The 18,611-nt window shown below is 37.6% G+C and overlaps 1 protein-coding gene across 5 annotated transcripts in view; it reads right to left on the bottom strand.

The window, feature by feature from the left end:
• RELCH (RAB11 binding and LisH domain, coiled-coil and HEAT repeat containing) overlaps positions 1-18,611 on the bottom strand; it is a 122,535-nt gene that overhangs the window by 82,021 nt on the left and 21,903 nt on the right. For 4 of the 5 annotated variants that reach the window (XM_030552247.1, XM_030552244.1, XM_030552246.1 and 1 more), the window contains exons 3-8: positions 8,356-8,427; positions 8,179-8,234; positions 7,956-8,069; positions 4,698-4,898; positions 4,509-4,600; positions 2,028-2,318 (exon numbers count right to left, since the gene is read on the bottom strand). In XM_030552247.1, coding sequence (XP_030408107.1) covers positions 2,028-2,318; positions 4,509-4,600; positions 4,698-4,898; positions 7,956-8,069; positions 8,179-8,234; positions 8,356-8,427 — 826 coding nt within the window. The remainder of the gene's footprint in view (positions 1-2,027; positions 2,319-4,508; positions 4,601-4,697; positions 4,899-7,955; positions 8,070-8,178; positions 8,235-8,355; positions 8,428-18,611) is intronic. The other variant, XM_030552245.1, reaches the window with a different exon arrangement.

Genomic DNA, 18,611 nt, shown 5'->3' with positions numbered 1-18,611 from the left:
ATTGGCTTTCCACTAGCTATCTTCCAGTCATTGAGCACAGAAGCTGATTTAAGAGACAGGTTACTATCACAATTAATAGTTCCGCAATTTTGTATCTGAGTTCCTTCAGAACTCTTGGGCGAATACCATCTGGTCCCGGTCACTTACTACTATTTAAAAATTTATCAGTTTGTTCCAAAACCTTCTTTACAACACCTCAATCTGGCACAGTTCCTTAGATGTCAGCTAAAAAGAATGACTCAGGGGTAGCAATTTCGCCCACACCCTCTGCAGTGAAGACCAATGCAAAGAATTCATTTAGCTTTTCTGCAATGATCTTGCTTTGCCAAACTGACTGTATGGCAGGTTTCCTGGTTCTGACATACTTACAATTTTTGTTGTTGTTAGTTTATGCATCTTTTGCTAGTTGCTCTTCTGATTCTTTTTTGGCCTGCCTAACTCTACTTTTACGCTCTACTTGCCAGAGTTTATGCTCCTTTAAATGTTCCTCACTAGAATTTGACTTTCAATTTTTAAAAGGATGTCTTCTGGCCTCAAACAGCTTATTTTACTCTGTTTACCCATCAGGGCATTTTTCTGGTTCTCTAAATTTTTTTTTTGTTTTTTTTGGATTTGGGTTATGCATACAACAAGTTTCCATGCAGTTTGCAAGCATTTCCCTCTTGATTGTTCCTTTTAAATTTCCATTTAACTAGCCTCCTCCTTTTTGTGTAGTTCCCCTTTTGGAAGTTAAATACTACTGTGATGGGTTTCTTTGACATTTCACCCTCTACAAAAAAGTTAAATTTAATCACATTACGTTTGCTATTACTGAGCAGTTCGGCTATATTCACTTCTTGGACCAGATCCTGTGCTCCATCTAGGATTAAAATCAAGGAGTTCCTCTCTCCTTCTGGGTTCCAGCACTAGCTGTTTCAATAAGCAGTCATTAGAAATTTTATCTAGTGTCTAGAAATTTTATCTCTGCATCCCATCCTGAGGGAATGTACTCAGTCAATATGGGGACAGTTGAAATCCCCCATTACTGCCGAGTTCTCTGTTTTGGCAGCTGCTTTAATGTTCCTGAGCATTTTATAATCACCATCCCCATTCTGGTCAAGTGGTCAGTAGTATATTTGTGCTGCTATGCTCTTATTCAAGCATGGAATTTCTATCCACAGAAATTCTACAATATAGTTTAAATTTAAGATTTTTACAATACACCTCTACCTTGAGGTAACACTGTCCTTGGGAGCCAAAAAAATCTTACTGCATTATAGATGAAACCATGTTATATATCAGATGGTCATGAATAAACCATACTAGAACCAGGATTTACCCATTGCCAGCTGACACAACGTGTATGTATATGCTGACTGCAAAGTCTTATTTAATCTCACATAAGTTAACAGTGCTCTAAGGCTGCATTTTAATACGTTTCTAGTGATGACAAGACCCAAGTCTCAAATCTCCAACAACTGAATGTCACTAGACTTTTAGGGACAGCCTTTCTAAAAGGACAGGACAGTAAAATGCATAGATTTGTAATATTTAAATTGTAATTATATAGTCAACATCTTTAGTTATATTGGTACGCATTTGTCTAAACAATGCCTAAATACAAAACTCCTCAATCTCCCTGGAGGAAGAACAGAATAGATTTTATAAAGAGATGGAACATAGGAAAGAAATAGTAACATCCCCTTTCCCTCATTCACTGTTTTGATACCAGTGTTTTCTCCCTACAATTCCAAACTTAGTAGACAGAAGTTAAAAAATTACTCTTAACATTTAATTTTAAAATTGAAAATGTGTAATTTAACATCTTTAACAAATGTTCTCAAACAACTCACAACCACCCCAAAATACAAAAGAATGTAGAGAAATTTGTAAAGCCATCTATTATACTTAAATGAAGGGAATAAAAATTAGAAATTAGAAAGCAAGAGGTAGAAAAGAATTAAGAACTCTGTAGCACTGCGCTTTTAGAAAAAAAAATCTCCCTACTGTGAAAAAAAGCATTTCAGTTTAAAACTTTTATCACTAACCTATTAGGTTTATCAAAGTGTATTGCAGCTTTATTTGATAGAGCACAAGAGGGCAATTTCTCTCTATCTTTGCTAGGGAGAGAATTTAGTGTATCATCTTTAGGTGTCTTTGAATCTGCTTCGGCTGATATGGAAAGGCTTATTTCCTCAGTTTTTCCATGTTTACTGTCATTGTCTGAACTCCTGATATCTAAGTAACTTCCATTGTCCTCTGGAACTGAGAGAGGCACGTGGACTAAGTCACAAACCACTGGAACAGCAAAGTTTTCATTCTTGAGGAAGTCTATTTCACTAAAAGAAGAAAAACAAATGTTACATTGAAGCTTTTCAAAACAAGATCTTAATCAGGCAACTGAAATATGAAAATATTGTGGTGTAAATAAACACCTTGCTATGTCAATTCTTTTTTACAACTTCAGTAATGTCTCATCTTAAATCATATGAGATGTGTCAGTGAACACTCTGACACTCCTTTCAGAGGGTACATCTACTGCAGGAAAAAAAAACAAACAAACCCTCAACCCAAGTTTCAGAGCCTAGACCAGGGGTTGGCAACCTTTCTGAAGTGGTGTACCAAGTCTTCATTTATTCACTCTAATTTAAAGTTTTGAGTGCTGGTAATACATTTTAATGTTTTTAGAAGGTCTCTTTCTATAAGTCTATAATATATAACTCAACTATTGTATGTAAAGTAAATAAGATTTTAAAAATGTTTAGGAAGCTTCATTTAAAATTAAATTAAAATGCAGAGCCCCCCTGGACTGGTAGCCATGGCCCGGGCAGTGAGAGTGCTGCTGAAAATCAGCTCGTGCGCCACCTTCAGCATCCGTGCCATAGGTTGCCTTCCCCAGCCTAGACCAACTGACTCGAGCTTGTGCTACAGGGCTAAAAATACCAGTGCAGATGTTTCCGCTCGGGATGGAAAAATGCATCCCCCTGGTGAGGAGGATGCAGCTCAGAGCCAGGGGTCCAGCCTGAGTGAGAATGTCTACACTGCTATTTTTAGTCACAAGCCTGAGTCAGCTGACATGGCCTCCGAGACTCACTGATACAGTGTTTTTTGGGTTTTTTTTTGCAGCATAGGTATACCCTTTTTTGGTAAAGGAAAATGAAGTGGTGTAGCCAGAAAGATCTTGAAGAGTAGAAAGACTGATCTTTGTATGTTTCGAGCTGAGCCCAAAGAATTCAACAAAGTGTCAAGAAGCATGTGTCTGTATGGAGTATAACATTTAAGATGTTTTGGCTCTGAACTAATTTTTAGAGCTCAATATTTAATATACTTTCACCTGCCCTGAAATGGTAACTATATACGTTGACAAAATGACTGAGAGGTTATCACTTTTTGTATATATAGATACATACTCTGAAGAAATCTTATTGTGTAACTTAAGGGATACATAAAAGCTGGTGCAAGACTAATAGTTTGTTTTTTTTAATTTCAAAAGGAGAAAGTTGTTAAAATGAACATCCCCTCAGCAGTGTTTGCAACAGTGTTTGCAGTACTTATGAACCAGAAGAAATTGATGACAGAAGTGAAACAAGATTTTCATTTTCCACGCAGAGAGAAATGCGAACACAAATAGTTCAACGGTGAAGAGCAAAAAGTATTTAAGTTAATTTTAGTTTCACTCTTTAAACATATTTAAATAAAGGATGTAAAATGTTAACCGGTTAACCAATAAGCATCAGTCTTACCGGTAATGTCTTCAGTTAATGTTTAAATGCCTATTGTGCAGGGCCAGCAGCCGGGACCTCGTGTAAAATGTGGGGGTGGCTGCAGCACCCGCCACTCCTATGTTGTGAACTTGTCAACATTTAACCAATACAATTGTAATAATATAAACAGATACTTTTTAAAAATGCCGTTTACATCCCTAATTTAAATATGATTCCTTATCTATCTATATTTAAGTTAACAGTGTCATCTTAATTTCTCTGATTGATAAATGCAGGAGATAAATTACTGCATAGGTTGAACCTCTCTAGTCTGGCACCCTCGGGACCTGACCAGTGCCGAACCAGAGAATTTGCCGAATCATGGGAGGTTAATATTGTAGTGAGCACGTCTCTATTTTTAATCTCACTGAGGTGAATAAACGGAACAACGCTTGCAACGCCACCTATCCAAGGCTTACCGGCTCTCTTCATAACGAAGTGTTAGTGTTGTTACACAATTTTACTGTATTAGCACAAGGCAATAAGTAGTTAAGCATAAAAGACAATAAAATAAAATTGTGCTGGACCACGGATGTTATCAGACCAAAGTGTGCTGGACTAGAGAGGTTCAATCTGTATGTAACAGGAGCTCTTAAAATGCTTTAAAAATCTGAAATATTCTATTGGTTCTAACAAAATTCCATATATTAAAAGGTAAGATTGTCAGTTCTAGAGACAACCCCTATGAACAACTAGTGAGAATTTTTGTTTTAAATATTTTACATATATTCTTATGTAAAATGCTGCGAAATCAAAAATACATACCTCTCAAGTCTTCGGATTTGTTCCGTCAAAGACCATTTCTCACTGTTTAATGCATTAATTTGATCTTCTAATTTTTGCACTATTAAGAATTGCTAAATGCAAGATAAAAATAATGAAAACAATTTAGCAAATTCCACTTATGACATTACATAACAAACCTGCATAAAAGCGTCTTAACAATAATCTTACTTCTGTTGACTGTGATACTCCAAATACAGGCATGCTCCCTAGTGTAGGAGTGGTAACTTCTAACTCATCCTCTTCAACACCAACTGCTACATCCACAACATCTCTTGCAGTTACTTGATGGTTTCCGAAGTCACGATAGAGTTGTAACAAGTCTGGAGGCTTTGGAATGTTCAATCCTACATCATCCCACAGTTCAAAATCCTTGAAAAGATTAAAAGCAGTGTCAAAAGTCTATGGCACACTTTTTATTCTTGAATTTTTGTTCACTTCATTACATGTATATAGGTGCATAAGAACAATACACACGCCAAAATTTGGAGAATGCAAGGTGAGCTGCTTATACTCAATTGAAGGGAAAAACAGAAGTCAAAGTTGCTGCTCCAGGGCAGAAAGTAGTATTACCCCAAAGAAACTTCTAAGATCTGCATTAGGAAGCCTTCCAAAATGCACATCTGGCAATATAAGTAGTTGTTTTTTTCATAAGGTATGTGGATTTTATCAGGTATACCAGTTAGGCAAATTTTTAGCATAAAGCAGGCAGCTGGTGGAAGGGTATTATACTACTGATGCAGGGGTCTTTTTACTCCTCAAAGTTTAAATAGATAAATAAATTAAATAAATTCTACCTTATACATACACATGGATTATAGTGCATCTATGTATCTATCTATAAATAATACAGGGGCCTAAATTTTCAAAAATGAAAAGTCTCAAAAACTGTGTGCACAAATAATCCAGTACTTACATAACTGGTTATTTAAGTGCACATTCACATTTGATATTGGGTACTATGGGTGGCTGGTGAGGCTTTCCCTTGGGGAGGATAGGAAGCTCCCTGCCCCATCTGTTCCAGCCTAGGTCCCACCACCACTCACTGCTCTCAGCCCCCTGGAAGGCCCTGGTTGGGTTGAGTTCTTGGCCACAGCTGGAGCTCCAAGCCAGTTCCACCTCCACTCCATCACTTCTCTCTCCTTTCCGCTCCCCGCCCCCAACACCCAAATCCACAACTGCCCCTCCCCTCCAGCATGAGGTTTGGGGAGGCTTAGTCTCCATCAGCCTCCATTATACGCCACCCATGTTGGCCACTCAATCACAGTAATTGTGTACATTTCAAAACCTGAGAACCATTTTATCTTTTTAGACTATCACCTAAAGTTCTCTAATTTCTTGTTTGACTATTCTGCATTATTTCTATCTCCACTATTAAGTACGCTTAAAATAACTAATGTAAGAAAAGGGAAGAACATGCGTAAGACATTAAAATACATTTGATTATTCAAGTATTGTGTCACTTTGGGTTTGTCTAGTCAGCAGCTGGGATTGTGCTTCCCAGGGTAGGGAGATGGGCAGGCCATAGCTCTTTTCGAGCTGATGCACTAAAAACAGCAGCGTGGCTGCTGCCACGACAGCTTGGGCTAGCCACCCAAATCTGTCTAAGCCTGAGTATGGACACCTGTAGCTAGCTTAAGCTACCAACTAAGCCATAGTGACCACATTGCTATTTTTGGCATGCTAACTTGAATAGAACTTGTGTACATCTGTCTATACATGCTGCAAAGCATGCTCCTAGCAGCTGTGCAGATACACTCTTAAAGAGCATCTTCAAAGGTATTAAATGCTGACATTTTTGTACAATTCTTTTCCACTGTTCAAGCATACATTTCTGTTTTATATTAGAGATCTAGGATTTATTTTTTCCTTTGAGGGCAGAATTTGGCCCACATAAGTTGTTATTGCTGATTATGCGTGAGAATCAGAAAATCCAACTTGACTCTCAGAGACTGGGTTGAGTTCGCAGGGTTGTCCATTAAATTTTCTTCCCCTGAACACATTTAGTATATAACATGAGACATATGTGCAAACCAACAATTTTTATGGAGTCGATCTGAAGAGCAGAAATGTACATTAAGGACTCCGCACTTAATAGAAAGCCTCATAGAATTCTTTTAGAGAGATAAATCGTTCTGTAGCACACTATTTCAACATAACAGAAATGTTTATATAGTATATGGTAGCATTTAAGTTTTTTCATAAAGACGTGCATTTTGTCCACTGCTATGTGGATTTACAAATTATTAACCAATACTATGTAATAGTAATTCCCATCCCTTACTTCATTTTTATCACACCTTAAAAACAGAAAGTAAATTCTGAGAGTTAATATTGTATACAGTTTGACTGAGAAATAGGTATTGTATAAATTAATGAAAACTGATGCACAATATTTTATGCTGGGGAAGGATTGCTTGCTTTAACTTATTTATACATACTGATAAATTCACTTCAAAGTAGCAAGCAGAATATGATCATTTTCTTAGTATTTGTTTCATGGCATGTAAAATAAAGTTGAATTTTTGAAAACACATTGTTTTTTCCCCTACTGGTAAAGCTTCCATTGTGGGTCATAATTCTGTTATTGACATGGTGATTGGCTGGGAAGTATTAAGTAAGTAGAAGACCAGAACTCTTCCCTTTCATGTTGGTTGTAAGTCTTGGGGACTGTCTACATTAACCCAGAAACGAGCAGATAATCAAACTTTTCTAAAGATGCTAAACTGAGGAAAATCACTACACAAACTTGGAATTGTTACTCTAATGGACTATTTTTTCTCCATATATAGCTACTTCTGATGACAAATGCATAGCAAACTGTTTAGAAAATTAATTTCTCATTTCACTCTCTATATGTTGTAATTAGAATACACATGAAATTGATAACATAAAATGGTTATTGTAATAAAAACTGATCAACTGAAGGTTTTCAGAAGATAATGTTCAAAATTTTACAATTAAATTCTTCAACACACCTTTTAAGAGTGACATTGTGTGTTTGTGTCAGCATGTTGGAAAATATATGATAATTTTGCATTTACAAATTATAACTGGATAATAGATTACCAAATTACAAAATGCTCTGAAATATAGTTCTACCCATTGTTACATGCTCACCAGCCCCTTATTTACACGTTTTCAAAAGAAAGCCTATTTTGATGCATTACTTAGTGCTCCTGTATTTTCAAGTTATGGCTCTAATCAGCAAAATATTTATAACCAAGGTTAATTTTATGCATGCTAGTAGTCCCATTAACTTCAGTGGGATTACTCAGGTGCATATCATATAGTGCATTTGTAAGAGTTTGCAAAACCAGAGCTCAATTCAAGAACTATTCTGACATCAAAAACAAATTTAAGAAACCCAGATTTGAAAACAAGAAATGCAGGCAAACATTGTTATCAGAAAGGTTAACCAAACTTTACCTGATCATCACTTTCATCTGAAAAGGTTATTGAAGTAAGCTTGTAACTATTCTTTAATAAAAATTCATTGACTAGGAAGTTTAGAGCTCTTTTCTCAAGAGGTTTGATTGGCTCCTGGAAAAAAGAAAACAATGAAAACTGTAAATCTTATGCTCACCTTCCTTATGGTTGCTATGCTACAGCTGTATGTGGGTTATTAACTCAATTTCTATCAATCACCTACCTGAATTTCAGGACTCGATTTATAATTTTTTCGTTCCTGCAAAGGAACTTCATTTTCTGCAAAAAAAAAAAAAAAAAAAAAGTTAACATAAAATTTACTCTCTTTTATATAGAAAGAGCTCAGCTACTTCTACATTGTCAAAGTAGAAAGACTTAAAAAAAGGTTTATGTACACCACCTGCAGCCTGAGTCAGGTTGGCTCGGAGGGCCTGAATGGTCTCCTTGGCTTTCCGTAGTTCAAACTCCAGGACTGGACAGGGATTTGGATTAAACACACACAGGCATCCAACCAAGGAAAGGGAAACAAAAATAAAATATAAAAAGCAAGGATGGGTGTAAAAAAAATATACAGTTTGTATTAAACATAAAGCATGCAGTCTTTATGGAACTCATGGACACATGCAGCAGAGTTGGCCTGAAAGCAAACTGGTGAACATTTTCCATAATCATAGCGGTCTACAGTTAACAAAACTGTAAGTTCAAGCTGTCTGACAAGGAATCGCTGTAGGTTTTTAATAAAATTACTACAATATGTATCTTAACTTTGCATTAAATTGAGGAAAATGTTATGATGCTTCCACCCCTTCCTTCTCCAAATCCTACTAACTAATATGCTGTGATTTTTTGGGATAAAACAAAGGGCGACGTTTTTAAAAAGCTAGAGTTAGAGGTAGTGGAAGCAGTTTGTGTGGCAAAGCTGAAATAATTTAGAATGCCATGGTATTATTGTCCTTTTAAACTATTTAAGGTTGTTTTATAATAAAGAAACTACATACTATTTTGCTACTTTGAGTAAATGCCATGGAGACATCTCAAAGTTTGAATCTCGCTGTATTTTTTGCTATGAGACAGTTACCAAAATGTCATTTACAAGGTTTTTTGTTAACATTGCTATGAGTTTTCTGTTATTTTCTAGAAGTAGAATTGGATTTTTCACTTTAACAAGACGAAGTGAAGTTACTGCAACAAGTCAAAAACAAATTTAGATATGCATTGCTAAAAGAAAGACCTATATATCTCAGAGTCCTCAGAAGAAGCTTACAATACACTCACTTATTCATAAGTAATGTTTCCTCTGAAAGTTTTTACTTATACTACAGTTCTAAAACTAAGGTCAATTGAACTCAGATTCAAAATTGGAGATTCAAAAACTATAATAAAATTGAGCTGTTCAATGTCTCCATTATGAATTATCCTAACAATGTTCCAATAAAGTTTATTCTAACTAGTATTTTTTAAATGCGAGTACAGTGCTGCTATCTTGAAAGTTATAAAAATGAAGGTCAGATATACAGTGGCTGTCAATCTAAAATATACTTTGAACCTATGTAAAAGGATTTAACAACTTTCCTTTTCACAGCCATTCACATTTAAATCTTTTGAGGGAACCTATTTAGGGAGTTACCAGTGTCCAGACACCTTACTGATTCAACTCAGCCAGGTACAGAGTATGCGCATTAGTCTGAATATCAAATGTAGGCAATTATACTTATGGTAAATACCAAATAGTCAGTTACCTAGAGAAAATGAAGTAGTTCAGTATTTAACTATAAGCGATAAAACTATATACTTAAGTATTAGCTAAAACTACTTTGGAGAGCTGAGATGGTCTAAACTAGTTTAATTTTAATGCCGATGTGAAGCTAATGATGCTTTAACTCTGTCAAATAAGTTTAATATATTCTTCACACACTCATTGCCTAGAAACACTTTACTGGAGTATTCTGAAAGACTATTTTAGATGACAATGCCATGAACAAAGTGCTTCATTTAATTAGCTCTTGTTTGTAAGATGCATTATTCAGTGCTGGATAAAAGTATTCAAATAATTCAGTTTCCCTGTTGGATGTCATTAACAAGAGCCTCTTGACTATAAATGAGTGCATGTAAAAAAGATTCACTCAGTTTGCATTTATCCATCAAAACTGAAGTAGTAACTACAGTACATCACATTTACTATATGAAAGTAACTTGTTTGATGCACAGAATTTTACTGCAGCAGTACAAAAGCACAAGGATCTGATGAGAAAGTATGTAAAAGATCTCTTTAGTCAGCAATGCTGATCTGCAAACATTTCTTTCTGTGCAACCAAGTTAGAAAATGTTTTTACTGAAAATTACACATAAACTAATCATTTTTAGTATTTGCTTAAACATATGAATATCACACAAGTTTATAGTTAGATTCTAAATAGTAATGTGTTGATTTATTCAATTTTGAAAAATATAAAACCCATGTAACTGACTGAATTTAGATAAAATCATCATTTAACAAAAAGTGAGCATGTATTCATATTTTTGGATCTCTAAAATATTATAAAATAATAAAAAATAAATTACAGAAAAATTGCAGATCAGAAGTGCCCTGCACCAGAATGATATAAATGTAAAATAATATTGGTAAAAAACAAAGTGGAGAAACTCAGGAATCCCACTGAGGAAAACTGAAGCAGAAATAAGAGAGACATATGACTGAAGGCATAGAAAGCCAAAAAACCCATGTCAGACAAACCCATGTCAGACGGCAAGAATTAAAATTTGAGTGAACTGCAATGATGCTGAAGGAATAAAAACCACAACCATTATGACTTTACCTGCTTGTTCCTACCAAAATGGGTTACTCTGCTGCATGTTTCTCTTTAAACGGCTTAAGATTTTAAACGAGACAAATATCTGAGGAGCATTAGCTCTATAGTATGTCAAAACCACCACATTATATGGCACAAAATAAAACTGACACTGTTAAGTCTCACACCTCATTTCTTACTGTGTATAACTCAGCTATTTTAGCTCCCACCAAGCTGACAAAATTTCAGTTTTCAGGAACCTAAATTTGCCTTTTTAAAAAAAAATTAAAAAAAAGAGTACATTTGTCAGCATTTGCCTTTTCTTACTGTGCATGCTTTGTAAAATGTTAGTCCAGAATATTGATTGATCTTTAAAAATATCATTCAGAGTTAACTTTTTATTTGAGAGAATTATGCATATTTCAACAAGTAGCTTCATTTCATGATGTCTTGTTACTGCATTCTTTATCATACAACAATGGCCAGCACCAACATCAATATATGCTGATACTTCTAGCTGGGGAGATCTTTTTTACTTTATTTAAGAGAAAAATTACACTGCCTGATAACTTAGCAAATATTGACCACTGTATGGTATCAGTACCTTGTTGTCAGGGAGTTTAATTCTCTTGTGATCTAAGGGCAGCATGTATAAATAGTCCAATGGACTGTTTTAAGTGCCAGGTTTGATGGACCAGCTAACAGGTACAGCCCATTAGGCAACCTGGAGGGAGGGCTTATCAGTGTAAATCTGAATTAGTCTAAGTGTTTGGCATGAGACAGCTCTCTAAAGGAAGAAATTGAGTTTCCTCCCACCTCTGTGAGGAAAGCAGAGATTCAGAAGCTGGAGCTCAGAATGTGGCTAATCTCCCTACAAGAGGACATCATTGAACTTAGCACTGTGCCTTAAAATTCAATGGTTTCTGTAGTCTATTCACCTTCCAAGTCAGGAAGGCAAAACTGTCCAGGTAGAATTTGCTTCAAGAGACTAGGGTTGCTTGCTCCTCCCGCAAGGAAGAAGAGCTCAGATAGCCTTCAGCTGCCTTAGGAAAGCACTGAGCCTGCACTAGTGAAGTTGAACCTTCCAAGTAACTTACTAGGGTCAAGATTTAAAAAAACCATGATTATTTTCAGTGCTTCAATTTGTGGGTGACTAATCTGAGACACCTTAAAGAGGCTTGATTTTCAAGGCGGGTTGACTCAACACTTTCTTAAAAAACAGGCTTCTTTAAGAATCTCAAAATCATTAGACACTTGAGACTCTTAACCCTAAGGCTGAGAACTCCAGTTTAAAAACACTCTGCAAGAAAGGGTCAGAGAATACTTCTGAGAAGGCAGGGGGACAGGCAGAAGGAGTGCAGGGCTATGCTATGTTACTAATCTTCTCTCTGCACCAAGAAAATTAAGTAGTTGCAATAAATATCTGAACTATACCCAGCTTGGTATTTGGTTCTTGGAGAGCCACTAGTTCAAATACATCCTTGTAAGTAGTACAATTCACGTTACTTCAGTGAAATTGGTAATATTTTCTCTCTGAATCAGAGTTTGTCAGCCTTTTTCCATAGTATTTCACACATGACAGTGTAAAGGCAGTTACTATATAGGCAAGTGTGTCTATTCCTTTCATACTGTATCTTCTCAAGTCACTATGTCTGCAGTGTTACTGTAGCTACATTGGTCCCAGGATATTAGAGAGAAAGAAGGTGGGTGAGGTTATATCTTTTATCAGACCAACTTCTATTGGTGAAAGAGACAAGCTTTCGAGCTACAGGGCGCTCTTCTTCAGGAGCAGGGAAAGATACTCAGCATGTCACAGCTAAATACAAAGTGGAACGGACTATTTAGCATAAGTAGTTACATACTGTAAGAGACCATTTCATCTGTGGTAATAAGATTACTAGAACATCTTGTAGCTGCAGGGAGGAAGGGAGTGCCAGACAGAAGGGAAAAAAAAAAAAAAAAAGGAGTGATAGGGAAGGGAAGAATGGAACTGACAGATCTGACAGTTGGGATTGATTTTTTGAGTTCACATTCATTAATTACACAAATCAGGGCATCACAGGCCTAAAATTTCCAAACCTACAGCTCTAGCAGGTATAGTTGAGTAGTTATTGGATACATTTTCCAAACTCCAATTAACATAATTTCAAATCACTACAATATTTCTATACCACAGAGTGAATTTAAGATGGAGCAGAAGCCTCAGTTCTTATCTTCCATTCTCTTAATACAGGATGCTATAGCTTTTTGATTGCAAGTTTGCATTCTTCATTAGTCTGTAGGAATGAAACCCATTTTCATTAGCTTGTTATTTTACCATAATGAATGTTAAGAGGAAGAATATTAAACCCCATCATCTCTTCCACATCAACTTTTATTAATTGTTTTCAATTAACTCACTTAAAATAAACCATGATTTTAGGTGAAAGAAAAATCAAGTATACAACTGAATCAATTTTCCAGAAAAATGAGCTAGCTTTTGGCAATTTTCCCCTAATACCACAAGCTTCAATGACAAATGAATTTTGGATCACATTTTTCGGATTGTTTAAATATGTATACAGGTAATTTCTGATACCCAGGTCTTGATGTATTATATCAGGGGTCTAAGCAGCAAAATGAATTTCCTTTAAGTTGCAATTTGGTTTGTCATCTAAATTCACATATCCGGCCTGATGAATTTTCATGTCTTACATCTTCCCCCCCTCCGCCCCCAAAAGAAATGAAGATGAAAAAAATTCAGTCACAGTACAGGTCCTCTTCACCAGATTCCCCAGATAAGCTCACATGAGACCCTGCCCTCCGCCCCCAGCCACTTTAACTACAGATAGGATCAAATGGACGGGCAAAACTGAAGTGCACAAGACCATTTTCTTTTCTGCTTATAGAATTCACCAATGAAGACTGAACATCAATACTGAGAACTGGAATAGACAAATAAACAGATGCCTTGAACTGTTACAATAAGAAGTCTGGGAGAGTGCTGTATATTATGACAAGAAGAGCAATACAAGGACTTCCATTTGGCAGGTATCAAATTTTTGCCACTATATTCTTTGAATATAGCAAAGTGGGTTCTAATAGTGACTAGCCATGGCACAATTCTGATTTTACAAACAAATCAGGACCAGTTTATTTTAGCTACAGATCAATACAATGGCTTTCTATCTTTCTTACTGCTTTCAAGGGGGCACAACAATAAAATCAGAAATTATGGGTTCTGTCTAGAGAAATCTTTAAAAGGGAGGATAGCAGTATGAAAAGGTAGTTAATTTCAAGAGCTAGGATGAACTATTATCAAAAGGAGCCTGGTATATTAGATTATGCCCTCACTTCTTCCCAAGACTGAAATTTAAACTCTTAAGACCACTATGATATCAAAGTATCTCCTTAGAGAAAAGGAGAAAAAGTGAGAGAAAGCAAGAGAAGAATAAGAAGAGGGATTAAGTTAATCAAGTTTATTTTGCAAATTTAAAAACAGGTTGTCTTTGCAGCTAAGAGGTACTTTAAGAGCAACAATTGCAGCTCAGATTTTATTTAAAGGGACACTGAAAATTTAAAAAAAGAAAGAAAAGTCCAATGCTGGAAACAGGTCTCCCTATGCTAAAATAACATTTAAAGATTAAATAAAATTATTTTCAATCTTTTATAGTAGTTTATTCTGTGTGTTTCTGACAGAACTGTGCATCACCGTGTAGCTCGAAAGCTTGTCTCTCTCAAAAGAAGTTGGTCCAATAAAATATATTAGCTCACCCACTTTATGTCTCTAATATTCTGGGATCTCCACAGTTACAACAACACTGTATACTGTACAGTCAAATCATCATTTGGGTGGATCATTCACACAGCAGCAGGGGAAAGAGATTTGTGTTACTTTTAGCTATTCTAGGATTCAAACTCACTGGATCTTTTCGAAAACTTTAAATGGTCCTAGCCACAAAGGATCAGTATTCAAACGTGCACCTGTTCCAAAATTCTTAAGTCACTTTTTTAAGACTAAAATATTTTGTATACATCACCACTGACATAGTAATGTCATGCAAAATTGTGCTATTAGTTTATTACTCAGTTCATAGTCCATTTCTGTAACATCACATTTAGAAGGACCAATGAGATCTGTTACACTGATACCAAGTTACAAGAAAGGCCCAAAAAATCTGAGTTGCTTTCAGTTATTTAAAAAATGCCCCTTGCTATAGTTAAAAAACCCTTAATTTTTACTTTGATTTGGAGTTGGCTTTCTAGATTTTACATTGGAGTGCTATCAAATTTTCTGCAATTAAGATTCCTTCCATTATTCCTGATCAAAAGCGACTGATGCAGTATTATAATAGTGTGTTAGCACCATTATAGTTAAGTTTCATCAAGACTTCTGTGTAAAATCTGACCTCACTGAACCCTCTAAAATCTACACTTACTCAGATTTCTTTGGAATTTCATGAGCTCAGGAGGGCGCAAGGCATGGTTAGCGATCCAAATTTAGGTTCATTTGAACTAAGGACAGCAGTGATATAAGCCCAGAAAAAAGTAGCCATTTTTCAAAAAGTTTCAAGGTTTTTTTTTTTGTGCCACACCAGAGATCAAACTATGGATTTGATGTGCCTCAAAAGGGTCTCAACCTGTTGAGTTTTACTCAAGGTAATGCCCTCATGATGCTGTATGATTGAGTATGACCATTTATATAATTGATATTACAATATGCAATTGCAATAAATCTTGAACAAAGTGACATGTAAGGTGTCAATAGAAAAGTTATGATTTACTAAGTATGATTACCTTGTTTATATGCATGTATCATCTTTGTATCTGAAGTTATATATATTTGCTTTGTACTAGTATCTTAAATGCGTTGTATTCTTGGGTAACAACCACCCGACAGAATTTACATTAGGGCCAGACAGCTCTGTATCGATGGCCTATTGAAGGGCTTGTCTACATCACAAAGTTGCAGCGCTGGTGAGGGGGTTACAGCGCTGCAACTTAGGAGGTGTACACATCTGCAGGGCATCACCAGCGCTGCAACTCCCCGTTTGCAGCGCTGGCCGTCCTCCCGTTTTGTCTCGGGTGTAGAGGATCCAGCACTGGTGATCCAGCGCTGGTAATCAAGTGTAGACACTTACCAGCGCTTTTCTTGACCTCCGTGGAATAAGCAGGTATCCCAGCATACCTGAGGAAGCCTCTGGTAATCAAGCAGGTCTCCTTCCCCGGTTTGCTCTCGCGTTCCCCGAACCCCCGAGCAAGCAGGTCTCCTTCCCTGCGGTTTGCTCTCGCTGTTCCCCGAATCCCCGAGCAAGCAGGTCTCCTTCCCTGCGGTTTGCTCTCGCGTTCCCCGAATCCCCGAGCAAGCAGGTCTCCTTCCCTGCGGTTTGCTCTCGCTGTTCCCCGAACCCCCGTGCAAGCAGGTCTCCTTCCCTGCAGTTTGCAGGGGGGTTCAGGGAACGCGAGAGCAAACCGCGGCGAAGCTGGTCTCCTTCCCCGGTTTGCTCTCGCGTTCCCCGAACCCCCCTTGAAGCCGCCCAACAGCGCTGCAGTGTGGCCACATCTAACACCACTTGCAGCGCTGGTTGCTGTAAGTGTGGCCACTCTGCAGCGCTGGCCCTATACAGCTGTACTAATACAGCTGTAACAACCAGTGCTGGAAAACTGTAGATGTAGACATACCCAAAGACACTTAGCTCTCACAATGGACCATAGAAGAAACTCATCCAGCCCAGATGGCTCTTCCTGAGGACACCTCAGACTTCAAGGGGCCAATGGCCACCCGCTGTGGTTCAGTAAACTATGTAAGGGCATGTGATATATTCCTGTAATTCCAGACTCCATCTTTGACCACTAATAGTATTGCCCATGCCACTTCCCTCTAATCCCCTGGATTTGGCAGCAGCCAACGGGAATTATTTGGATACACTCCATGTGCAGTCAGTGTGTTAGGCACTAGATGTACCTACATTATGTAGTGGAGGTGGTAGTTGGCTTACTTTGTAAAGATGTGTTTGTGATATGAGGACTTGAGTGAATTACTTTGACATGCGTAATAGAGCTCTGATAAGACTATGAGATCTATATTTCGTAAACTCCAATGGATTTGAGCAAAGGCAAAAGCTACCTGTGTACCTTCAAGATGCAGAATGCATCATTTCAGTGCAGACTTGTGTACATTATATAATTAGCAGAGTACAGAGGTTTTAGCATGAAGGACACTGTGAGTAGCGAGTTGGGATATGACAGCAGTCTAAGCATTTATTATCTGCATGCACTCCAGGTAAAGTGAGTGTGTAGCTCGGGGTGGGCAAACTTTTTGGTCTGAGGGCCACATCTGGGTATGGAAATTGTATGACAGGCCATGAATGCTCACAGTTCCCGACCAATGAGAGCTGCAGAGTCGCTGCTTGGAGCAGGGGCAGTGTATGGTGCCCCCTGCAGCCCCTATGCCCCTAGGAGCTGGAGGGGGGACATGCTGCTGCTTCCAGGAGCTGCACAGAGCAGGGCAAGCCCCAGACCCTGCTCCCCGTCGGGAGTTCGAGGGCCAGATTTAAATGTCTGGATGCAGTCCCTGGGCTGTAGTTTACCCACCCCTGGTGTAGCTATGCTGAATGACAGAGGCAGTAGTTAGCTCTGCATGGTAGAAGTGTATTTGCAAGATCTGTGAATTACTTGGAGTGCATGACAGAGTTGTGATTATGGCCTGAGATCTATGTTTTCCATTATTGTGTCTGTGAGGAAAGGGAAGAGGTGCATGCATGTTTACCTTCAGCATGCAGCAGGTATTTCTCTGCAGAATTGCATAGGTTTTGTCAGGAGCAGGGCACAGAGCTTATATTACAAAGGACATTGTCCGCAATGAGATGGAATATGAGATGACCTAATGCTTTAACGATTGTTAAGAGAAACTGAAGGTTGAGATAGTATCCTGTGAAGCAGTGTAAGGGAAATGCAAAAGGCTGTGAAGTGATTCTTAAATTGTATAGGCATGATAATCTTTCTGGGGGGTTGCTAAATGTGCGAGTATGTCAGGATCTGTAACCTCCTGATGCCTACAGTGACAAGAGCCAGTGTGAATATATGCATACTAAGAAGTTGCTTGAAGAGGGTGGCATGATCAACCTTCTCCCTGCCCCTCACTTTTTCCTTGAAAAGTATTAGCTGGAATCCTGGGGATGAGAGTGAATGGGTTGTAGAAGCAGGTGAAGAGCTTATACATTTCAGCAACTGGAGGGGGGATATCAGAATAAAGGTATTTGTATTAATGGGGCATTGCTGAAAGAAGGCAGAGTTAAGGCTGCATGAGCAATCTTAACTGTGCATTTCCTGGTTTTCAGAAGTTTTACTCAACTCAATATTTTGCAAAGGGACAATATGCCATCAAGCAAACTTATCTCCGTATTAAAGTAGTTTTTTTTGCCAATGAACAGAGCTGATGCTCTGATTGGAGTAAATTTCCCCATCTCTCCTCAGGTAGCTTTTACGCAATTTATGGGTTCTGGAGTGTATGATAAAACTGGGCAAAGTCCACAGTAGTTCTCCCAACAGCAGCATTGAGGGGAAAATAATTTTATCCATTCAATTTCCTCATTCAAAAAAACCCTAACAGCTACAAATGTCAGGGCTTTCTGGAGCACTTTATCTGGAATACACTCTGAGAAGGACAACAATTCTAAATGCATAATAGAAACTGAAACTTGTAGTGTGTATGTAGCAAAGTCTGGCCATCAGACAGATAATTACCATCTTTAATTGGTTGACCAGTGCAATATGCTCTTGGCAAGAAATACCATTCAACAAGTTGGTTGCCAAATTCTGCACCAGTTTCAACAATCTTCTGAGCAGCATATTGTGACACTGGTAGACCAGTGCCAGCTCATGCCAA

The sequence above is a fragment of the Gopherus evgoodei genome, chromosome 2 (assembly GCF_007399415.2).
Source record: "Gopherus evgoodei ecotype Sinaloan lineage chromosome 2, rGopEvg1_v1.p, whole genome shotgun sequence".
In the NCBI taxonomy this organism is placed as follows: domain Eukaryota; kingdom Metazoa; phylum Chordata; order Testudines; family Testudinidae; genus Gopherus; species Gopherus evgoodei.
This window is presented reverse-complemented; position numbering and strand designations above follow the sequence as displayed.